Raw genomic sequence first — 23,181 nt, 5'->3', positions numbered from 1 at the left:
AAAATGCTTTTAAGATCAAAGAGTGAACCCCAGAAACTGAGGCAGCACATTCGCCATGCTACCCCCACTCAGCTGCTCATGTATTTTCACATCCAGGCTTATTTTACTGAGTTCCCAGTGCTCATGTCAGCTAGAGGGTGAGTTCCGAAATGCATAAGGCAAACATCCTACTTCCATAATTCCCTGGGCATGCTTTTTAAATCTCTGGTAGAATAAAGGCCTTTGGAGGTAGAATAACTAGGGACTGGAAAGAAACCAGGAAAAAAGTGTGTGTGTATCTATGGAAAAGAAAGGAAAAGAGCATGGCTTTCAATCGATACCAAATAAAAGAACCATTCTAATCATTACATCTCAGCAGAGGACATGATGGGCTGATGATAATTCCTACTTATGGTAAAGTTCATATGAAGAGCTGTGAAAGTGCAATAGGATATGTGTCTCTAAAATGTAATGAGAAGGATACATTGAGAAAGCATGGGTTCAAAGGGCAGGTCTGGAAAGCATGCCCCCAGCCTGCTGAGAGAAAGTAGAGTGCCTTAGGTTATAGCAGGAGTAACCTGTTCTGTGAGGTGGTAGGAAACACAAATGAAGGGAGTCCCCTTACTTGTCTTAGAGAAAGAGATTGCATCCAAGACCAGATAGCAGAATAAGCGGTAGCAATACTACATGGAGAATAGGACTGGTCCTTCTGTCAATCAAGGGAGAAGGAGGGACCTGGGCCTCATGGAGTCCAATCAAAGGATTGTTTCCAAGCTCCTTTACCTCTTGGAGGAAGAAAGTATAGAAGGATGCAGCTGGCCAGGGTAAAATATGTGATGAGACACTAGCAGAACTCTACATTTGGAATGTAGCTGCTGATGACCTGTGCCAATGCCACCCTCTGAGACATCACTCACTACCGAGTTCAAGGCCACAACACCTTGGCTCAAACTAGAAGCGAGTTCGGAATCTTTGAAGAGGCTGAACACGGAAGAGTGGAAGTGTCACCTGTAACAACCATGGCAGAGCGGCCCCGCCCACCGGCTCATACTCACTCCCTGCTCCCACACAGATGGGGCAGCAGCCTCCTTCAGCAAGGAATTCCAGCTCCTTCGGTCCACACGATAACGGGGAGCACGGTCGGTGGGAGCATCTCACCTCTCCATGAGCGCAAGAGCACACAGTGCATGGGGTGGAGGTCCACTCTGTGCCATGCTGTAAACAGGTAGAAAGAAGAAGGTTAGCTCCAGACCCCAGTTTCTGCCAGCCAAACAACACGAACCTTGTATGGCAGGAGGGAGGGTGGAGCTCTGGAAAGGTTGACTAGAGTCTATAGCTTCCTCTACTGGAGACCAATTTAGAGATGGGTTTTCTTTCTACTACCTCCAAGGTTTTCGTATTTGAAAATTTCAGAAAGAGGCAAAAAGAAAAAAAGACAGCACCAATCCCATTGGTTTAGTTTCTTGTCCTGTTGCTGTGATAAAATAATCTGACCAAAGCAACTTGAGGAAACAAGAGTTTATTCCTGTTCACAGGTCAAGATTCAAATTCACAGCAAGGAAGGAAGACAGCAGGAGTTTGAAACACTTAGTTACATCAAATGTATAATCAGGGAAAATGGAAATGATTGCAAATCTCTGCTGGGCGGTCCATGATCTATGTGGTCCAGAATCCCATCCAGGGAGTGGTGTCACTCACAACGATTAAGGCTTTCCACCTCCATCAGTGCAATCAAGGTAAAACTCATAGTCATGCCCAGATACCTGCCTCTTAGCTAATTCTAGATTGTCAAATTGACAATTAATACCATCACACCCATCATTTGAAGAAATTGTAAATCCCATAGAAAAATGTATACAAACAAATCTTCAGGGTTTTCATAATGGATCTGTCATCTATTTTGAGACAAATGATTGAACTGATGTTTATATGTGGTCCTTGGGTTGAGTAATCCTCTTGCCTCAACCTCCCAGCAGCAGGGGGTCAGGTGTGTTCCACCACACCTAGTCCATCCAGTTGTTTAATTTGGGAGGTGCTGGAGACTGAACCCAAGCTCTTTCAAATACTAAGCACACACTCACACACTCAGCTACTACTGAGCTACACTCCTGGCTCCCAATTTCTTTCACTTTCAATGGATCTCATTCTAATCTGCTTTCTTCTTTGGCTTTCAAGACTGATCAGTCCATACAGTCGCATTCACTTTCATATATTCTCTCTCTCTCTCTCTCTCTCTCTCTCTCTCTCTCTCTCTCTCTCTCTCTCTCTCTCTCTCTCTCTCTCTCTCTCTCTCTCTCTCTCTGCCTGTGTGTCTGCCTGCCTGCCTGCCTGTCTGTCTGTCTGTCTGTCTGTCTGTCTGTCTGTCTATCTCCTGACACATACACATACCTACTGATCTCACATTCCTAGGAAGTATTTAGAAGGGTCAAAAGGAAGCCCCTACTCTACCCAGTTTCCCCATAAACTAGAGAGCAAAAGATGGTCCATCCACATATCCAGAAAGTTTCTAGGCTACTTTATGCTGGCTTATCAAGTTCTCCAGGTTCTGGGAGGTTATATAATTTAGCCAGTACCCAAAGTATCTAAATTAGTCCTTCTCAGATGTGATGCCAAATGAGCCAGCATGCCAGCACCGAGGCATGTGCTGCCTGGATAGAAAAACAGCCACCGCAGCATCCAGTCTCCATTCCAGGAGAGACTAATGGCGGACTTCCCTAGATAAGGTAGTACAATCTCAACAGCTGTCTAAATACTGGAACCTGTTCCAATTTGCCTCTTTTAAATCTAGCTATGATGAGTGTGCTTCATCACACATCATATATGGATGGATTTTTATCAAAGCATCCCATGGTCTAGGCATTCAGTCCCCGAAACATAACCTAGGGACTACACCTAGAAGCCGTAAAAGCAATTCTTTTGCCTTTTCACACTGGCATCCAAGATACTTTCCCATCTCAGGCACGAAGGAGCCTTATCATACCTGAGCAAGTCAGCCTTCCTTCACTCTGCAAGCAGGCCAAGTCTAACGCTATGGAAATTGGAAAATGCTGGGCTAATACTGTAGCAACCACAGTACCAGGCAGCTGTTGTAATCCAAGGATCTAGGACTCGGCTCACTATCACACTACTCTCTCCTCCAGACAGACTTCCGGGGAATGTAAGGCAGTTATACCCACATGCGCTGGAGCTGAGCACAGGATTTCAGACAATAGCCTGCACACTTCCAGGTCTCAGTTCAACCCTTTGTGTCTTGGGAATGAAGTTGGGTCAAACTTGCTTCCATGCCTGGAAAAGTGAGATGATGTAATATTGTGTCTTTCATGAGGAGCTCAGAAAGGTTCAGAAGGTACCACATTGAGGTGGCAGCTAGGGCTCATATGCGCACGCAAAAGGAACTCGGGTTGGATATAGCATTGGTTGACAGCATCTACAGCAGAGCCGCAGTAGTGAAGAGATGATCCCGGATCTAATGTGCAGTGTGGGTGGGTGCGGCTATTGTAATTAACTTGACTGTGACATCACTTCACAGTATATACACACATCAAATCATCACACTCAACACCTAGATATATTCAAGTTTCGCTTATCAGCTAAACATTTTAAAAATTAAAGATGTTTAGTCCTTCCTGACCATTTCCATGAAGAGTTCTTGGATTTCTTCTGTCTTTGTTTACCCTGTTTGGTTGTTTGGAGGGTATTTTTTTTTAAGATGCTTTTTCCTAATTTAACTTTTAAAAAGTTACCTGAACAAAATTATCAATGACATGACAAAAGTTCCAGTTTAAGAATTCCACCTTGAGCCAGGCATTGGTGGCACATGCACTAAGGAGGCAGAGACAGGCAGATCTCTTTGAGTTCGAGGCCAGCTTGGTCTACAAGAGTGAGTGCCAGGACAGTCTCCAAAACAATACAGAGAAACCCTGTCTCAAAAAACAAAAAACAAACAAAAAAAAGAATTCCATCTTGTTCTCTGTAGTGAAAGTGGAAACCTTGTAGTGATAACTGGATATCTACCAAAATGGCCACTAACAGAGAATAATGTTCCCCTAGGGCACGATGGGAAACTAGTTACAGCATTGTTATATAAAAAGCAGGACATAAACCGTGCATTCAACATAGCTTTCCCCTACGTGAAAACCCATCTATGTCTACCTATCTACCTACCTAACAGCCTCATCTGCCATCTCCCCTTCCAGCAACAGGAAACAATAGTCAAGAGACTGAAAACACCGGTTTCAGGACACTTAAGTAACTTAGCGATTTTATTTTTGCTTGTGTATTTTTCTATTTTCCAATTTGTCACCAATGGAATACTGTAACTTTTGTCATAACAAAGCAAATTACTATTTAAAGTACATAATGAATCACCTAATAGTAAATCAAATTGAAGACTATATAAAACAACTTGAAGTGAGCAGCGTCACTTTATTAAAAGGGAACTACTGCTCCCAGGCTGGTTCTAACCAAGTCTGGCCTGACTTTCTTTCTGAGATTAGAAGAGCTTCCTGCACACACAGGGTCATATGGCCATAGACAAAAGGCCATATTTCTAAGTGTCTAGGTATTTCAGTTCACTAAAACAAGACCTTGCTTTTTGTTACTACAAAGAAAATTCATTGACTTGTTTCTAAAACATCTATAATCATACCACCTTTCAGACAGACCACAAAAATTAACTGTAATAACAGCCTGTCAATCACCAAGGTTTCTCATTTGTAAAATGAAAGGCCTGTGCTAGCAAAGCTCTTCGGTACCTTCGGGCTCTGTGATCATGTGAACCTATCATCTCAATCGGGAGGCACGAAATGAAGCAGTAGCTCCTCACTTCACAAAACCTTGAGAATTACAGGAATACCAAAGATCATTCAGGAGGGAGACTCCATTGTTTCATGTCAAAGCCAGGCAGCTGGCTCCTGTGTGATCGAAAGTGCACAGGGCAAGGGAAGAGAATTGCTCCCTCATCTCCTGGGAGGATGAGCCAAACGTGTCCTCCTCCATCTTTGTCTTCCGCCTCTATTCCTGAATGAGTGTCTCGTCCTTCCCCAGGGCATTTGAGGATTGATAACGTATGCAAAGCATTCAGCCTAGAGATCAAGGGGTCCAGCACATGCCAAATGTTATTTAGATCTATATAAATAATTTCACAGGGTTCTCCATACCCATTTACAAATGCATTATTTTTAATAAACACTGTGGCAGCAAAGAGAACCACATAAAATCAAGGAGTAGCAGATGCATCAAGCAATACTCCCATAAGACCTAGCTCTTGCTGTGCTGTCTTAACCTCACTGACACCCTGGGAAAACATGAGATTTTTGACACTTGGAGAAAGCAAACCCTACAGACAACATCTTGGATATATCCTTCTGTGTAGTCAACTAACAAGTTAGTGAGTACTGACACAAGCCCAAAGAATAGATACAGTCATAAAGTACCTGCCTGGATTGCTGACTAAATAAAAAATATATTTTCTCGTCACATAATTTGTTCCTTATATAAGGTTATAAATTCAGAATACTAAATATCTCAGAGTGTTCGGTGCATTTTATAATTGCACCCTCTCCTTTGAGTAGAATAAAGCTGAATTCAATATTCATTTCTTTTCTCACATACATAATTTAGTTCTCCTTTGCCCTCCTGGAAAGGAACGTAAGTGTCCAAGCTCCTTACTCCTCTTTGTTCAGTGGGACTGGCACTGAGTCATACCTCCGGTCACTTCCTGTCTTTGGTGAACCTTCATGCGCTTTCTCCTTAGACTTACGCTATCGTGTGTTGGGATACAATGGATGTAGACAAGAGAACAGGACAAATGGTGTTTCTCCCACCTCTTTATGAGCCAACTACACTGGGACAAGAAAATAATCACTCCAACGCCTCTTCAGAAAAACACATTGGAGCCTTGTGCCCTGACTGGTTGGCAAGGTTGGCAAGATCCCAAAGAGAATGTATAGGGACCCCATTGGGGAGGTTAGAGATAAAACCATCTCTCCCCCAGTCCTGGCTGGAACAAACCCCACAGCACTCCTAAACAACCTGGAGGCAACCAAAGCCCCACCGGTTTCCTCACTCAGGGAAACGTCTTCAGGCTTATGGTGGCTTGCAGAGTTCGGGGTTGTATATGGTATTGACTCCTCTGCAGGCAAAGGCATCCTTTCTTGAGGCTTAGCCTTTCACTCAAAGGATATCCATTATGATGCCCTGAACTCAGCATTGTGTTAACGTCCCAAAGCTTGAGCCCCAATCACTGGGGACAGCATCACCCCAGCTTTCTCCTCCTGTCACACCCAGGCTACCCTAAAGCCTCTACTAAATCTCTCCCCCAGGTCCAAGCTTCTACTTCGGAACACCACAGCACAATCCTAAAACATCAGGCTACTTTATAGATGCCAGGAAAGTTGCCATAACCAGCCCTATGTGATGCAACCCCGCAGCCAAAAAGAGGCTTACTGCTGTTCAGGGGTGGGTGAAAGCACTCTAAAAATGGCTTCCTAAATTGACTGAAAGAGCAGAGAGGGGTGGGGGTTGGAGGCTGAAAGAGCAGAGGTGGGGGCTGAGAGCCAGGGAAAATAGAAGTCATGCGGAAGGCAAGGCCAGACCCAGACAGAAGCAAATGAGTATGTTAACCAGCTCAGGAAAATCAGTAATACCGAATTTGGAATGGAATCTAGAGGCTAGGGATGGGGCAAGGAAAAGGATGGGAAAACAAGGGTCATAATCATTGTAACTTGTGACTAAAATTTGACTTTATCACATCTTTAGAAAGAATCAGTCTCCAGGTCTGTTTGAAGAAGTAGAATATGAAATATTTCCCTAAAAAGCCACAGTTCTTAAAATCCAATGCTTTGTGCAGTTACATCAAGCACCAGAAAAATAATGATAACATTTTCCAAGGGGATGAATTTTAAAAGCACACATAGGAAACCATGCATGGGCATGTTCCTATCTAGTCTAGAGCTTTTAGCATTATTGCAGGAGGAGTGAGCCACAAAGGAGGCAGATAGAAACGTAAAATTAAGAGGCACAGGGGATTTATAACTAATCCACAACAGAAATTCCCAGCCACCCATGACAGTGACTATATAACCCTGGAATGGGGACATTGAAGAGGATGGAGAAAGGACTGAATAAAGGCCTGAGTTTTTCCACACTGATATTTCCTGAGTATCTACTTTGAGGAAGGGTTAGTGCCAGGTTCTAGGTTAGTTTAACAGGCAAAGATGACTATGAAGATATTCGAACCATTGTTAGTATTCTCAGTAAACATAAAAATGACAAGATTGCAATGTGTGTACATGTATCTCAAGTAAGCACATGGTGCCCATATAATGGCCCATGCTGAATTGCAAGGAGAACCCTTGCAAGGGTGCTCTTAAATCGGTTAGATTTAACATGTCTGAATAGCTATCTCTGGTACCAAATCTTTTCGATGTGTCTGGTTTTCTCTCTCCCAGTCCAGAGCCTGATTGTATTTTGGTTCCTAGTATCTCCCGCATAGCAAACACCCAGCAAGAATTTCAGTCACCTTGAACAACACACCTGCTCTCATGATGAACTGGCATTAATTCCATCACCAGTCAGCCCTGTAACACTTCTACTTCACAGGGATCATATGTGGCAGTTCGAGGTGGCATCACACTATAGAACAAACTGACTCTGGCAGCACGTATTGACAAGTGGGATCAAGCCATTCCCAGTGTAGATCCTGTTTGGGTGTCTCTCATCAAGACAATGTGCAGAACGGAAAGAGACGTTTCCTACTGTTACTAGGACACTGTGAGCTAAGTAAGATGATCCGGTCCAGGGGGAAATGAGCATTGTAGTCACTGAGTTTTAGGTACATATACTTGAATAGCACCCGAGAGTGGGGTCATCAAATCCTGCTAACTCATGTTCTCTCCTGAATGGGCAGAGACGCTAACTCCAGGAACATATTGTATCAGGTGAAAGATGAGCACTGAAGCGAAGAGCATCCCACTCTTCTCAGTGCTCAACTTTACCTGGTACGACAGGGTAGTGCTTTAGCAAGAGTCGAAAGGGAGTCCTTTCAGAATCTCCACTATAAATCTCACATTTAAATTAACATTTGGTATCTATAACTAAGCCTGTAAAATCTAAGAAATGATCTAAGGAGGAGAAAATAAGTCTTTGGGACAGATTCTCAGGACTCTGGTTCTTAATGGAGGAGAGGGAAGGGTAACAGTGTAAGAAAAGTTTGGCAATGCCTGCAGACTTTCCTAGTTGTCATGACTGAGGGTTGCTCCTCACATATAGTGAGGAGAAGCCAAGGAAGGAACTGGACTCCCTAAAGTTCCAAGGATGACCCCAAACAAAGCCTTAATATGATGGTTTGAGAGTAAAAAAACTGTATCTTAAGTGAGTCATCCCTTATCTATGAGTCAAAAGACGAAATTCTCGCCTAGATTATGTCATTTACTAACAAGAAACATGACATTGACAAGTGGTTCAAGCAATTTGCAACTCATTTTTTTTTCAGCTTTATCATTGGAGTAGTCCCATCTGCACTAACCACCAGCTCAGGGACATAGATAATTATCAAATGAAAATCTATATGTAATATACAAAAGGAGGGTGGTACTGTTATTCAAAATGGCAAGCCCTTCAACGTCGATATTCTCAGCCTATTCTTTATGCAGACACAAACTCAATGTACAAATATTTATGTAGAGCCTATGGGATACATAAGACACTTTTCATCTTGTTCAAAACAAACAAAAAACTTCAGCACCCACAGAAATCCCATGAGCCATTTACATCTGGCTCTGTAGTCAGACTACACAAAGGAAAAGGGGAAAAACCCATCTGATAGCATCCGAGATTTAACATTAGGCTTTCTTCTGTCAGTGACCCTCGAGCGTGCCTTGAGCTTCAAAACACGTAACACTTACCTCATGGATTTGTCCCTCATGGTGGCAAGAGCCAGAAGTCCTCGGTGCACACTGCGGGCAGCACTGGTTGGGGGCAATCTGTAGCACTTCTCCCTGGGTATTGGAAAGCAGCTCGGGGTGAAATCACAACACCAAATGCTAGTTCATCAGACCCTAAGGGCCTGAGATTCCCTAAACCCCCAGAGTTTCCACAGGTAACAATCACAGACAAGGTAAAGTAAATACACCAACACAAAGGTTTCTCTGTCGAGAGGTGCTTTCTGGAAAGTAATTTCTTTGGAGGGAAAAAAAACAACAACAATGCTCTGGGCCTCTTCACATGTAAATGTGATGGAGCAGTGAATTCTTCCCCCCTAAAATCCTTCACACAGGACATGGATGGAGTGAGGAAGAGGCTTATTTTTCTAACTGTACTGTTTGCTTCTGTTGGCAAAGAAAAAGATTCTGGAGTAGGAAACTGCTACAGAGCTGAAGAACAGGGCTTAATGCAAGAGCAGGGAATAGAGAATTGTTGTCTAAGGAGTTTGGTTGACTTCAGTGAAGAGAGAGGGGGGTGGAAGGACAAGTTTTTATGGGAAGTAGTCCTGTGGTGGGGTCAGTACATGATGTACAAGGAAACCTGTGTAAGATTCCTGGGTGCCAATAAAGAGCTGTTCTTGAGGCTACTATAATTGCAGCTTGTGATGTTATAAAAAGAAGGTACCTCAGGATCTGCTTCTCATGTCAATTAATGAGGCATCTGCCACCGTGAAGAATCTGCTTAAGAGTTACCACAAAATTAGAGGCTAAGGATGGAGCTCTGTGGAGGAGCACTTGCAGTATGTGTGTGGTCCTAAGTTCCATCCCCAGCACCACAAACATGAACAAAACGATGTGGATTCAGGATGATAACAGAGAGGTTATCTTTAGGAACTAATGATCCCCCTATTAAGTCTTTCCTATAGTTCAGAGGTGTGGAAAAAATGGACAATAAGTGATCTGACCACGGTGGTTGGTAACCTTCATTAACCAAGAAGACATGACCACTTACAGGATGAAGGTCTACACAGCATCTACTCATAATGAAAAGAAGAGACTCCAAAGTTCATCTAACTACATCTGAAAGAGTAAATGAAAATGAGGGATATTTTATGACTATATATAATCCACCATAACAGCAATCATCACATTATCCTTGTATGATTGATAAAGAACAAAATTTCATGAGATTTTTATGAAATCCTCCATGCTATGCAACATTAACGACAGTTTACAAGGGTGTCCTCTGAACCCGAAAAGGAAACTACATTTAATTTCCGCCAAGATAACAATGGAAACTACATTAGCATAATTTCCACTAAGCATTTCATACAGATAGGAAATGAGATAATCCAATCGTTGTTTAACAACAAAGAATCAAAGAGCAAGAGAGAAAGGCAGGTGGAATGGAAAATTCCAAGGGGTATGTCATGACCCCAAATTAGTTTTCCATATTCTCTAGAATAAACTAACTTTCACATTGAGCCTACAAAAAAGCATTTCAAAATGTAGAGTTCTTTATTTGTGAGTGGCAGTTGAGGAGGGAGAGGGTGGTTCCTACTTTGGGTCATTTACTAAATGTCTGGGAGACATTATAGACATGAGCTAAAGGAGGAGCCAAGAATGCTGCATGCAAATGGCTGGAAAATAAGACACGGGGTTCTTGTCACCTGTTCACAGAATTTGGAATGGCTGCAACATACACAAAGCATACTGGCCTACTGTCCCTCCAAGCTTTACATCGTAGCACTGAATAGTTGTTGCTTGAATAGGACCTATCCATGTAGACTGCAGAGGAGCGAGAAAAATGACTGGTTTAGGTTCTGCAAGAATCAACTAATGATAATTTTGAAGACAACTTAATGACTACAACTAACACCTACTCAGTGTTCTCATTTCCATAGGCAATATGTCCTAGGGCCCCCAATAGGTACCTGAACAGCAGGCATACCAAACCTTATATGTATTATGCTTTCTTCCCCATTTATAAATACCTACAGTAAAATTTAATTTGTAAACTAAAAACAGTAAGATTAACAATAATAGCTAATCATATAATTCTCAAAACATTTTATAATAAGTGCTATAATAAAAGTTATATAAGTATAGAATGTATTATAGAGCTTGGTAGTCTCAACATTCATTTCTTTCTATAATAAGTTGGCAACTTTACCAGTTCATTTAGAAGGAGTATTTTAGGGTTTCCCTTTAGTATATATGAACTGTCACCTTCTCTATTCTTATGCTTTGAGGAAATAATGAAGTAAAATAAGAGTTAGTTAAATGCAAATACTATCATATCAAGACAGCCACTAAACGATCAATGGGAAAGAAACATACACAGCCCAAATGTGTTGTATCAAGAGACAACTGGATAGGATGGAGTGGGCTAGTGTGGTGGTTTGAAAGAAAATGGCCTCCAAAGGGAGTGGCACTGTTAGGAGGTGTGGCCTTACTGGAGGAACTGTGTTACTATGGAGGTGGGCTCTGAGGTCTTGGATATGCTCAAGATACTTCCCAGTGTCCCAGATCACTTCCTGTTTCCTCTGGATCAAGATGCAAGGACTCTCAGTTCCAGTACCATGTCTGCCTGCATGCTGCCTTGCTTCTCATCATGACAGTGATAGACTAAACCTCAGAGCTGTAAATGAGCCACCCAATTAAATGTTTTCCTTTGTAAGAACTGCTATGGTCATGGTGTCTCTTCACAGCAATAAAAGACAACTAACAAAAGATTCCTGTGCCCAATGTCACACAATTCTTTAAAAAGTTTTTATTACATTTCTTTGTCTAATTGTGTGGGGTATCTGGAGGGATGCATGCATAACAAGATATACAGTTGGAGGCCAGAAAACAACTTACAAGTGTTGGCTTTCTCCTTCCACCCTATGGGTTCCAGGGATCAAATTCAGATTGCCAGACTTAGCACCCCATGTTCTTACCTGCTGAGCCATCTTACTGATATCATTCCATACAATTTAGCACTTGAGGATTTTTTATGTAGAGGATTTTCCAGTTAATATTTTCAGACCATGATTGACAAATGAAAACAATGGATAAATGGGAACTATCTCACCAAGCATAGTAGACTAAGTGTACGAGCAGTAATAGGTACATATATTAATTATGTTGACATAGCTTAACTATTACAATTTTACCAGGTAAATACCTTTGCTGATCATTCTCTCATATTCACTTACAGAAGGCTGGGCATCTAAGTTCTGCCTCTGTTTTCTAAGCACCACCCTGAACAACTTCATTGTGAAAAGTGGCAAGCTGCACTCTACCCTTTTATGTTCTTGATCACCTCAGTGGAAATCGCTCTCTCTGCTTCTCCTGAGAGCCTCTGGGCCATGGTAAAGCTTGACATCTCCAACCTGCTGCAGACCTGACACCCTTAGCTCTGCACCCAAGGTTCCCAGGGTTCAGCCAGCCCTCATCTTCACTCCTGCCCAGCTTCCCATCAAAGACAGCCTTGAGCACATCTTTCTTGGCATACATTCAGTGCCAAGTTGGCTATCCCCATCACTTCCCATCTCTTTGCTGCTTTATTTCATTAGCACAGCCACATCCCAATTCAGGATGTGTCGTGCCTCTTCCTATTTTAAAGGGGTGGCTTGAACTGCTAAGGAAATAATATCACTATGCAAGTTGGAACTCCCACTGATTGGTGGTTACCTGTTCCTGCAGGTCCCCAGCATTGCCACTAATGTTTTACCTGGTCACTCCCTCTTTCCCTAGCATTCTCTACTCCCATACACTCAGTGACAGTTGGTAGTCACTACCCACTGACTGCACTGAGAAGCACTTAAGAAATTAATAAAATGCTTCCCCAAGGGCATCGCCACAGAGCACAGGTTTAGGAGCCCCTCCAAGACAGGGACACCCTCCTATTAGCTGGGGCCCTGGATATAGGACACAGGGAAAAAGGGCAAAACCCATTGTTTTTCTACCTCCACCCGACTCCAGTTCTATGCACTGGATCCCACTCTATTCTTCTCTACACGGCACTCTTTCTAATAAATTGATCCCAGCTCTCTGGCTCTCTTTACATCCAATCAACTTCAGCTTGTCTCTGTAGCCTGAGCCATCCCTACTCACTCCTGACCAGATCCTGAAAATATCAAAAACAAGGAGGCAAAGCAAAGTCTTCTTCCTTTCCTCTTTGGGAGATGCTCTATAAATACTGGTATCCATGTGTGAGACAAATGATGGATGGATGGATAGAGAGATAGATAGATAGATAGATAGATAGATAGATAGATAGATAGATAGATAGATAGATAGGAAAATAAATGGGTGGATGATATAGATAGAGCTATATATCACATACATAAATGTAAATAATCATTTGGTCAGTCATTCCTCCCTTTCCTGTTCCTCATCTTTAAACCTTCATCGAGTTCTGCTGACTTACCCTAGATGCGTAGTTAACATTTCCTCTTGGTCCCTACACTACCCATGCAGTAATTCATGTATTTGTTCTCTCCCCTGGATGGTTCTCATTGCCCCTGGACTGGCATCCTCATTTATAATATTATATAGTAACACTGGAAAACCAGAAAGGTTCTTCTAAAAAGAAACCTGGAAATTCCACTTGTGCATGATGTCATTAGACTATGTCATCTTAAAAATTAAACTCTAAGCTACCCAGTACAGCTTCAAACATCTCTATAATGTCGAACTGATTCTCTAGCCTCATCTTTCCTTTATTCTCCCATACATCATTCAAAATTATTTACTGTTCACCAACTGTGTGTCAGGTATGATTACAGATATTAAGGAGATACAGTGACCAAAGGAGACAGTACAGAAAAAATTAGTAAAATACAGACATATTAGAGAGTAATTAGTATCTAGAAAAAGAGAGGAAGTATAGAAGAGGAAGTTAAAATGTGTGCTAGGTGGTAGAAAGCTGAAACTTTTAATAGAATAGCATTCAGGCAAAACTTACAGAAAATGAAGGATTATGCTGTGAATTTATGCACAGACATACATTATGTATGTTCACACATATACATACACATGATATCCATGCATCACATATGCTTCTGCTGTTCTCACTAAAAGTGTTCTTTCACAGGTGTGGGGAAAGGATGCATGTGGGCAAACATATAGTGTGTGTGTGTGTGTGTGTGTGTGTGGTCTGTGTGTGTGTGGTCTGTGTGTGTGTCTATCCAGGGAGCAGCAATGAGGCTCTGTATCTGAAGCACAGTGAACAAGAGGAAAACTAACAGAAGATTAATTAGAGGTCTGCAATAGCAGCACAAAGTACACTGTGAGTAGTTACTGTAATTGGGAAGGGAAGCCACTGGAGGGGTTTAAAAAGGGCAGCAACATAAGCTGGCTTCAACTTTAATAGCCTCATCCTGGTGTGAAAAGGGCAGGTTCAGCATCAGCCAGACCAGTTAAGAGGGCACTGTGGGAATCCAGGGACAAGGCCCGTGTGACAGCAGAGAAAGCGCAGCTACGGTGCACAGCCTGGGAAGGAAGAGCTTCGGGATCTGCAAGGATGCTGAATATGAGATGGGGGAGAAAGTGAGGGCTCGGGTCATTGAACTCATCCGGCCTGAGGAGTTGGGACAGGGAGTTCATTGAGTTGAGAAGAAGCAGGAAAAGTAAGGTCCTGAGTTTGGTACAGAACAGAAATCAGAAACTGCAAGAAGGCAGAGAGTCAATAGTAGCATCTGGGGCTACGTGCAGTGCACATCAGAGCTACAATGACTACCGCGAAGGCAATAAAGCTGCTACAGACCACAAAAGCAGGCGAGACTGCCTTCATCTCAATAAAACTTTATTGACGGACACTGAACATGGATTTCATATCATTTTTCCCGAATTATGGCCTTGATATTTTGGTCATTTAAAGGATATAAAATTATATATATATATATATATATATATATATATATATAATCTCTCCATCCCAAGTGTGTGTGTGTGTGTGTGTGTGTGTAAGAGAAAAAGAGAGAAAGTCATGCTATGTATTCATATATTAGATATGCTTCTATCAAAGGGCCTTTGCACTCCACTGTTCTTTGTTTATTTGTTTGGTTGGATAGCTTTTGGTTTTTTGTTTGTGTGTTTGTGTGTGTGTGTTCCTTTACTTAGAGAATATACAGGTAACTCAATATGTGAAACAGAATGATCAAGAGAAGCAACAAAGATTAAACAGTTTGGGATCCCCTTGCCTTGGCCTCTCAAGCGCTAAGAGAGCCAGCAAGTCCCAAGGATCTGCCTGTCTCTGGCCCTAGTATTGGCGGTATATGCACACATCACTATACCCAGCTATATGTTTTGTTGTTTATTTAACTTGGATTCTGAACATGGAATTTAGTCCCTCAAGCTTGTGAGGCAAGCACTTTACTGACTGTTATCTCTCCACCCCAAATATTTTTAATTAATACAAAATGAGTGGTAGCTGGATTTAGTTCACTGACCCTGGTATAAAAAGAAGTTTAGATTTGCATCCTTCTGATGAGCAATTTTTCATGCATTTATTGGCCACCTGCACTTCCTTTGAAGTGTCTTTTTATTCCATTTCCCATTTATCAATTGTTCTTTTGCTGTTATATTTTTCCAGCTCTTTATTTATTCTGGTTATCATTCCCAAGAGTATCTCTAATTTTACAGGAAATACCACAATTAATTCCATTACTTTGGACTATTAATATACGATAGTAAAAATATTAAAAACCAAGTTCTGAGTTTAAGCAGGGCAGTAGTGGTGCACGCCTTTAATCCCAGCACTCAGGAGGCAGAAGCAAGAGGATCTCTGTGAGTTCGAGTCCAGCCTGGTCTAAACAGTGAGTTCCAATGAGTTTCTCCAAAGCAACACAGAGAAACCCTGTCTCAAAAATAAATAAATAATAAATAAATAAATAAACACTGAGTTTAGTTTTCAACAATACAAGCTAGACTCTCTAACATTTAATTCAGGTTTCTTCATAATAACATATATATTTCTGACAAGTAGGAAAAGGCCTTCTTGGCCTTTATAAATGGTTATTTCTTAGAAATATTTGTTCCATATGATAGAAGGAACCATGGCATATAATAGAATATTAGCACATTTAGACAGTTACACTCCCTGCTTCTCAGAAACATACCATGCCGAAATTTAAAAACTTGCTGTGCTGGTTGTTTTTGTCAACCTGACACAAACCTAGACGTACCTGGAAAGAGGGAATCTTAACTGATAAAATGCCTCCATCAGATTGGCCTGTAGGTGAGTCTGGGGGTTATTAACTTGATTAGTGTTGATGTGGGAGGAGCCAGCCCACTATGGGTAGTGTCACCCCAGGCAGAAAGCAAGGCGAGCAAGCCGTGACTAGCAAGCCAGTAAACATCACTCCTCCATGGCCACTGCTTCAGGTCCTGCCCCAAGTTCCTGCCCTGACTTCCTCAATGGACTATAACCTGACACATAAGCCAAATAAACCCTTTCCTCCCCAAGTTGCTTTTGATCATTGCATCTTGCCACAGCAATAGAAACACCAACTATCTGTCAAGCACATTTCATTCTAATGCTAGGAGAAAAAGAGAGACCTTCATTACCATTAGAGGCAGAAAGATTCAGTATTAATTGTTGCGGGAAGGGAATAGACTAGAAAAATAAACTGTGCTTGTGAAACTGACAGAAAGTTTTTTAAAGAAAATAACTGTTCTTTTATGAAGAGTTTCAATTTTTGTATTCAAAAGTTAAGTTTTTTTTTTAAAGAAACTAGATTGACTTGAAAAGAGTCAGCAAAACCAGAAAAAGTTTTTCAACAAAAAGGTATACACTGAGGAAAAAAACAAAAAACAAACAAACAAAAAAAAAGAGCTGAAAATGTTTACGGAGCAAAATAGAAAGGGGGAGATATCCTGGATAAGGGGATGCTGGAGTCAGGGCTCCCCTGCTTCCCATGGGTCCAGCAGCATAGCAATGCTACCAGCAGACCTAAGCTCTTTCTGCAAACTCATCCTTAAGAAAGCAGCCTGGACTTGAAGCCAGTCAATGGCACAGAGATGCTGTGACTGCTGTCAGCAGCTCCTCTGGCACCTGTCAGAACAGGGCAAAATCCCAGAGCTGCAGTTTATTAATTGTGTAGTCACGGCTAATTGCTTAAAGTCCCCAGGGTTTACTTTTCTCACTGTAAAGTGGGGAAAGACACTAATCTCCCCTCATACTAAGTGAAGTGACATTTATAAAACCTTTAACCAAGTGTTTTGCCAGGAATAAATGGCCAATAAATGAAAATGAAGGTGCTCCTACCTGCGGAACACTAAAATTCTCTACTTGTTCACTTTAGCTTCCAATTAGAGACTGGAATCGATGTAAAAACATGACCAAGAAGATTTAGAAACCTGATCATTTGCTGACTTTACCAGTAAGTTTAGGATACAATTAGGTAACCATACCTTGGCAAAGGCACACTGAGGGTTTTTGCAGACAACAGGTTTGCAGATCACAATATTGCCATGGCAACGACAGTTCTGGCATGAATCAGGCTTCCAAACTGTGGCATCCTGCAAGGAAGCAGAAGCTCTGAGTTAAAAACTGATCAGTCAAGGTCTGCAACCCACAAAAGCAGCACCATCAACAGTCCCATATCCCAAGCGATTAAAAAGGCAAAAGAAAGTCACAGGTACACCATGCATAGGTCATGCTGGGCACTGATTAAACCCCATGTGGCAATAAAAGCATGTAATCCATTTCACAACAGTCAGTCCACGTAGCCAAAGACAAGGGCATTCAGCAGAGAGCTGTCGATACCCAGAGTAAAAACTATTGATTGGCCTGAACCCTCAGGAGGACGCATGGCTTGCAGACTTGAAGTTTCTTTATATGCTGCTAACTAGCAGAAACCCTCTGTGCAGGCTGGAAAGAAAATGACACACTGACTAGCACTAGCTACCATCCGCTAGGATTTACCACTAGATACTAAAAGCACGGCTAACTTCACTTGCTAGCTCTCTGCTGTCACGTATTTCAACATTTACCAGTGACAAGAAGGACGTGGGGGAGCAGCACAATGTTTTAAGACAGATCCACCAACACATGCATCAGATGGCTATTCTGTGCCTGGCTGTGTGCTGGGAACACTGGGCACTAATTAAGTCTAAGTACAGGTAGCATCTATACGCATCTCACCATTCCTTTTACCCAGAATATAAGGGAACTGAATAAATACAAACTGATGATCTAGTGCTGTTATCCTGCCATTTGGAAAGGAAAATATAATGACCGTAATCTGGGCTCAGTTAAACATCTCAGAAATGTCTTTGTAATTCCTTGTCTTCCATCATGCTAAATCCTTATCTCACCTGAACTCATTTTAAAGTCACTTTCAGTCCAGGTCTCTCAGAGATGGCAGCAGATATCTGTTTCTGGCTGTTGAGAGGTGGCTCTGGGGGCTTTGTGTAGGAGCAATGTGGAACTGAAACAACACAGGCTCCTAACACAAGCTCTTGCTCCATCCCTACCACAGCCACACTTGGTGGCTGGATTTGAAACACTAATCTGCTTGAAGAACACTGTGTACTTCTCTGTACTGAAACTACTCTGTGGTGCATCTTCAGTTCCAACAGAACAAAATGCAGACATCTCATGACCTTATGCTATCTCCAAGGGCAAAGTTGAGGCTCACTGCCCCAGGTCCAGCCACTGGCTTCTCCTGACCAGGTCTCACATGCCACTCCCCTCCTGTAGTCCCTGATTTGCATGGACTTCTCCAAAGCAAGCTCATGCAGCTTGCCACCATCCATCTCAGGGATCATGACTCCATCTCAGGGATGAGTCCTTTTTGACCTTGACCTCTACCAGGGTACAGCTGCTCAACCACTCTTTGACTCACTGTGGGTGAACACTCTCACAATTTATATCATTTATTCAAGTTCTTAGAAACCTTGCTAGGCCTGGCCATAGGCCCCTTTGATTTGCCTTTGCCTGCCACACTAGAGATGCTTAATGCCACACTAGACATTAGTTCATGGGTTACTTGGGAAAGGCTCCCTTCCTTCCTAAACTAAGTCAGCCATATTTCCTTCTGCCAACCAATGGAAATACTGTTGAGTGCATTAAGAGTTATTTCTAAACCCCTGATAGTCACTGAAATCCATGTATTAATTAGATTAGACTTTTGAAAGAATTGAGAAATTGGTGGATGGTAAAGTCTATATCTCGACTTGGCTAGGTTACAGTCCCCTCATTTTTTTAAACATGGGAAGTGTTATACACACACACACATATATTTATATATATACATGAGCACACACACTCATGTATACATAAGTGTAGATTCTGAGCATGGTGGCACATGCCTGTAATCCTAGCACCTTAAAGATGGAAGCAGGAGGATCACAACCTGGTTTACACAGTGAGACTCTATCTCCAAAGGCAAAGGAAAAAGAGAAGAAAGGAGGGAAGGAAGTACTAATCACATAGGGCTGGGAAGCTGTGGTTGGCTTCCCCAACAGGTGTCTTAGTCCTGGAAGGCTACAGGAAGTAATTCAGAGTCCTAGCATTGTGCTGAGCTAGCCCACAGTCTGTGAGGCAGGAACTACCATTGTCATTCTCCTTTTTCTCCCTTTTACAGATAAGGAGAGAGTTAAGGGACATCAATCCACTTGCCCAAGTTCACGAGGTTCTTAGGCAACATGGACACTTGGCTCTGAAACAGATGCCTGAATTCAAAGCTAAGCCTGTGCATCTCTCCTTCAGTAAAGTGGCTATGTCCCAGATTCCTTGTCTACAAAATAGAGCTGCAAAGTGAGATAAATAAAGTTGCTGTAAGGACCACATGAGATGATGTAAGAAGTATATTTGATGCTTACCAAGAGACTATTAATTTTCTTTTCTCTGGATGCTTATGTCATAGGTATTCAGCACCTATCTCTGAGAGGCTCCTTCTCCCAGAATGAGTATGGTCCCACAAGCAAAGGCTGGGCTTTTCCATCTTCTCATCTTCTCAGCTAAATACAGAACTTGCTGGTGACTGGTATGCTGGCATTCAGAAGACTATGAACATTGTAGCAGGAGGCAAGCATGAATTGGAGGTGTAAGGATTTCTTCTTGCCTTTAGTGGTGATTTCTATTTGTTTGCCTCTTTTTGTTTCAAGAACAAGGCATATAATTGAATACAGGGTTAGCAACATTAGGGTAAACCTCCTGTTAGCCACAGCTCTTTCTGAACTGAGAGATGCCTAGCAAGATGGCAAAAGCAAACTCCCAGACATCTATTGGTTTTCTGTGGTTTAGTTTGGTTTTGCTTTTATTTTTAAGATTATAAAACAATTACAACATTTCACCCTTCCTTCCTCCCTCTACACCCTACTATATACCTTTCCAGTTCTCTTTCAGATTTACAGCCTCTTCTACCGTTAATTCTTATTGCATGCATACAAACATACATACATATATACATATATACATACATACAATTCCCAAATATAGCCTGCTCAGACTGTAAACTATTACTAGTATGTGTTCAGGGCTGACTATTTTGGTGCTGGACAACCAACTGGTGTGTTCTACCCTGGGGAAGACCACTGAGGTGAAGTTTTGTCACTGCTGAGTTTCCTTTTAGAATGTTCTTTGTTGGCAGTTACTGGACTAATACCAGGCATGTTCACAAGGCTATCAAGTTAAGCACATAAAACATTCTCTTAACAGCTACAATCTGCTCCTGTGCTCTTTGACAACGCTCAACTGTTAGAGCATGCAGACCATGTTTCAGGGGCCCTCATGAAGAATGTCTTGGAATAAAGAGTGAGCTAATACAGATGAAGTCACTAAGACACCACAACTCACGGGGATACAGATAGAAGATGGCCAAATCTGCCCCTACATTCACAATTGGATCTCCAGTGCATCAGAGAACACTCTGAAAAACGTTTTGTTCCTTCATGTTAGAGCAATGGAACAGATCCATAGTTCATGTCTCTGTATTTACCACTGCCCACAGCTCACTAAAAGAGATCTGATTTTTTTAAATACAGCTGGAGTAGAGGATCTGTGAGGATGTAGGTGAGCGGGAAACTCTGCTGCTCTAGTGTGACCCCATCTTCCTTTAACTCAGTCTGAGAAAGGCCTTAACAGTGTGAGGGCCTTCACACTGGGTGAGGGGCTAAGCAGTCATCTGCTGTTGCTCCCAAAGAGGGAACATTCTACAGCAGTCTCTCCAAGTTCTTCTCCATGCTCATTTATTTTCACAGTGAATCCAGCATGCTCACAGTCTATAATAGCAGCATCACAGGACTTTGCTGGCTGAACCTACATAAGTCCTTCTAGAACACACTAATATTTCACGCTCATTCACAAAACCATAACTTCTCTTTATGTTAATCCAAAGGTGAGATTTCTCCAGAGCTAGAAAACCTTCCTGACTCCCATTAGCCTTCTGTCCAGCAGAGAACAGTCTCCATGAGGGAAATGTCATTGATCATCTTCATCTTTACAGACCCCTTTCATGCAGCCCAGTTCTTGAACGTTGGTTGAGGTAGTAAATAAGCCTAAGTGACTGAGTGCCCTCATGAGATTATCCGTCGGAATCCAGACGTTCTACCTGGGGTGGGAGTGCTCCCAAAACAATATTGAACTGACTGCATCCTAAGTCCCTACAGGGTTCACTGTCACTTCACTGGTACCTAACTGTGCTTGAAGAAAATATTTCTTCATCTAAGCGCTGGACCTGTCAAAGTACTTCCTTGTATTAATGTCCTCGTGGACATTAATAATTTATGGGTAATTTTAAATAAAATAAGCCTTTCCCAAGGCCTGGTTAGATAGTCATATATTTTTTTCAGGCCTAAAACTTTACGAATCAATTTCTATGGTCCCATAAAATTGCTTTATGAAGGTAGGGACACAGGAAGTCCTCAGCAGCTTCCAACTTTGGATAAAGCCATAAAACCCAAAGAAATAACATTGTAAAGAAACTTTTACAGATTTTTCCATGTTACTACTGCAATTGCATCACTTTATAATCCCCACTTCAACTCTGACACGCACCACAAGAGAAGTCTTCTTCAGGTTTGCACTAGACTACAGGCTAGAGAACTATATTAGGACAAAACTAAATAGCAGTGGAAAATAAATGCTCAAAGAGTGTCAATGCTCTTAGTAATAGGTGGATAACATGTTCCTGTGGATAACACATCTCTATCTCTAAATATTTTACAGCCAAGTTACTTTAAAAAGTGTTAGTGGGTTAGAGCTACAGCTCAGGGGTAGAACACTGGCTTAGCATATGCGGAGCCCTACTCTGGACTGATCTTTCACACTTGGGGGCAAAAAAAAAATCACACGCAATTTATTTACTTGTTAAGTATTTATTGAACATTTGATTAGTGCTAAAACTAAATAATGAATATATTCCCTCATTAGTACTCAAATTTGGGAAGGCAGATCATTTAAAGCTTTCTAAAGATCGGTATATCAACTGTCAAAATAAATTTTCTTTCATATGAATAGTTAATAACCCCACTTTCATGATTGATTAATTCATCTCATATTTTAGACAAAACACAAAATGGAATAAAGCTCTTTAAAAGCTGTGCTTTCAAGTTACAAAACAGAATGTAGGACGTGATTGTTTAGTAGTAAAATGTATTTACAAGCAAGGAAAGGAAACATGCCATTTTAAAATCAATGATCAAAGGCAATTGGATCATGGGTGTGGGTGCTCAGTGATTTTTCTTCTATTACGTCTTTTTTAAATTTTATTTGTATTTCCTATTTCTTCAACAATAAATCACATAATCTATGTGATCATTCAAGCAAAGCTACTTCTAAAATATAAGGTGGAGGAGCAAGTGTGCATGTGTGTGTGTATGTGTGCGTGTGTGTGCCTGTGTTCTTCTTTTCCTATCAGTCCTAGGCCCAAGTAGACCCTGGAATGTGCAGTTGAACTAGGAGAAGCAGCACCTAGAAAAAAATCACTTACTGAATACATAACAGTGGGCAATTCATCTTACTCTCCTAAGCTATGTACAAACCTTGTGGTACTCAGTACAAGTTTAAAAATTAACTGCACTCCCTACATGTCCTTCAAAGCAATGAAAGAAAGGCACTATTCAACCTGGGTTCACGTCTTCATTTCCAAAAGTTCATTTCCTTGGCAAGTCTGCTTTTCAGGAAAGATAATCCATAAAAAGAGGGTTCTTTGACCCAGCTCCAGTTCGGGCACAGAAATAATGGTCCTTGTTTGTCAGGGAACCATAAAGAAACAAATCAATAACTTTCATAAGGTTATTTTAGAGTTCAATTCTTCTCCCAAGTGTCCTTCCACAGACA

At 41.7% G+C, this 23,181-nt stretch overlaps 1 protein-coding gene across 1 annotated transcript in view; it reads right to left on the bottom strand.

Moving 5' to 3' along the window:
• Fras1 (Fraser extracellular matrix complex subunit 1) overlaps positions 1 to 23,181 on the bottom strand; it is a 400,187-nt gene that overhangs the window by 240,870 nt on the left and 136,136 nt on the right. Inside the window, exons 3-5 of the mRNA XM_040747451.1 lie at positions 17,307 to 17,414; positions 8,886 to 8,978; positions 1,035 to 1,194 (exon numbers count right to left, since the gene is read on the bottom strand). Coding sequence (XP_040603385.1) covers positions 1,035 to 1,194; positions 8,886 to 8,978; positions 17,307 to 17,414 — 361 coding nt within the window. The remainder of the gene's footprint in view (positions 1 to 1,034; positions 1,195 to 8,885; positions 8,979 to 17,306; positions 17,415 to 23,181) is intronic.

This window comes from Mesocricetus auratus, unplaced genomic scaffold, assembly GCF_017639785.1.
Source record: "Mesocricetus auratus isolate SY011 unplaced genomic scaffold, BCM_Maur_2.0 Super-Scaffold_100006, whole genome shotgun sequence".
In the NCBI taxonomy this organism is placed as follows: domain Eukaryota; kingdom Metazoa; phylum Chordata; class Mammalia; order Rodentia; family Cricetidae; genus Mesocricetus; species Mesocricetus auratus.
Note: the sequence above shows the minus strand (reverse complement) of the source record. Positions and strands in the feature narration are given on the sequence as shown.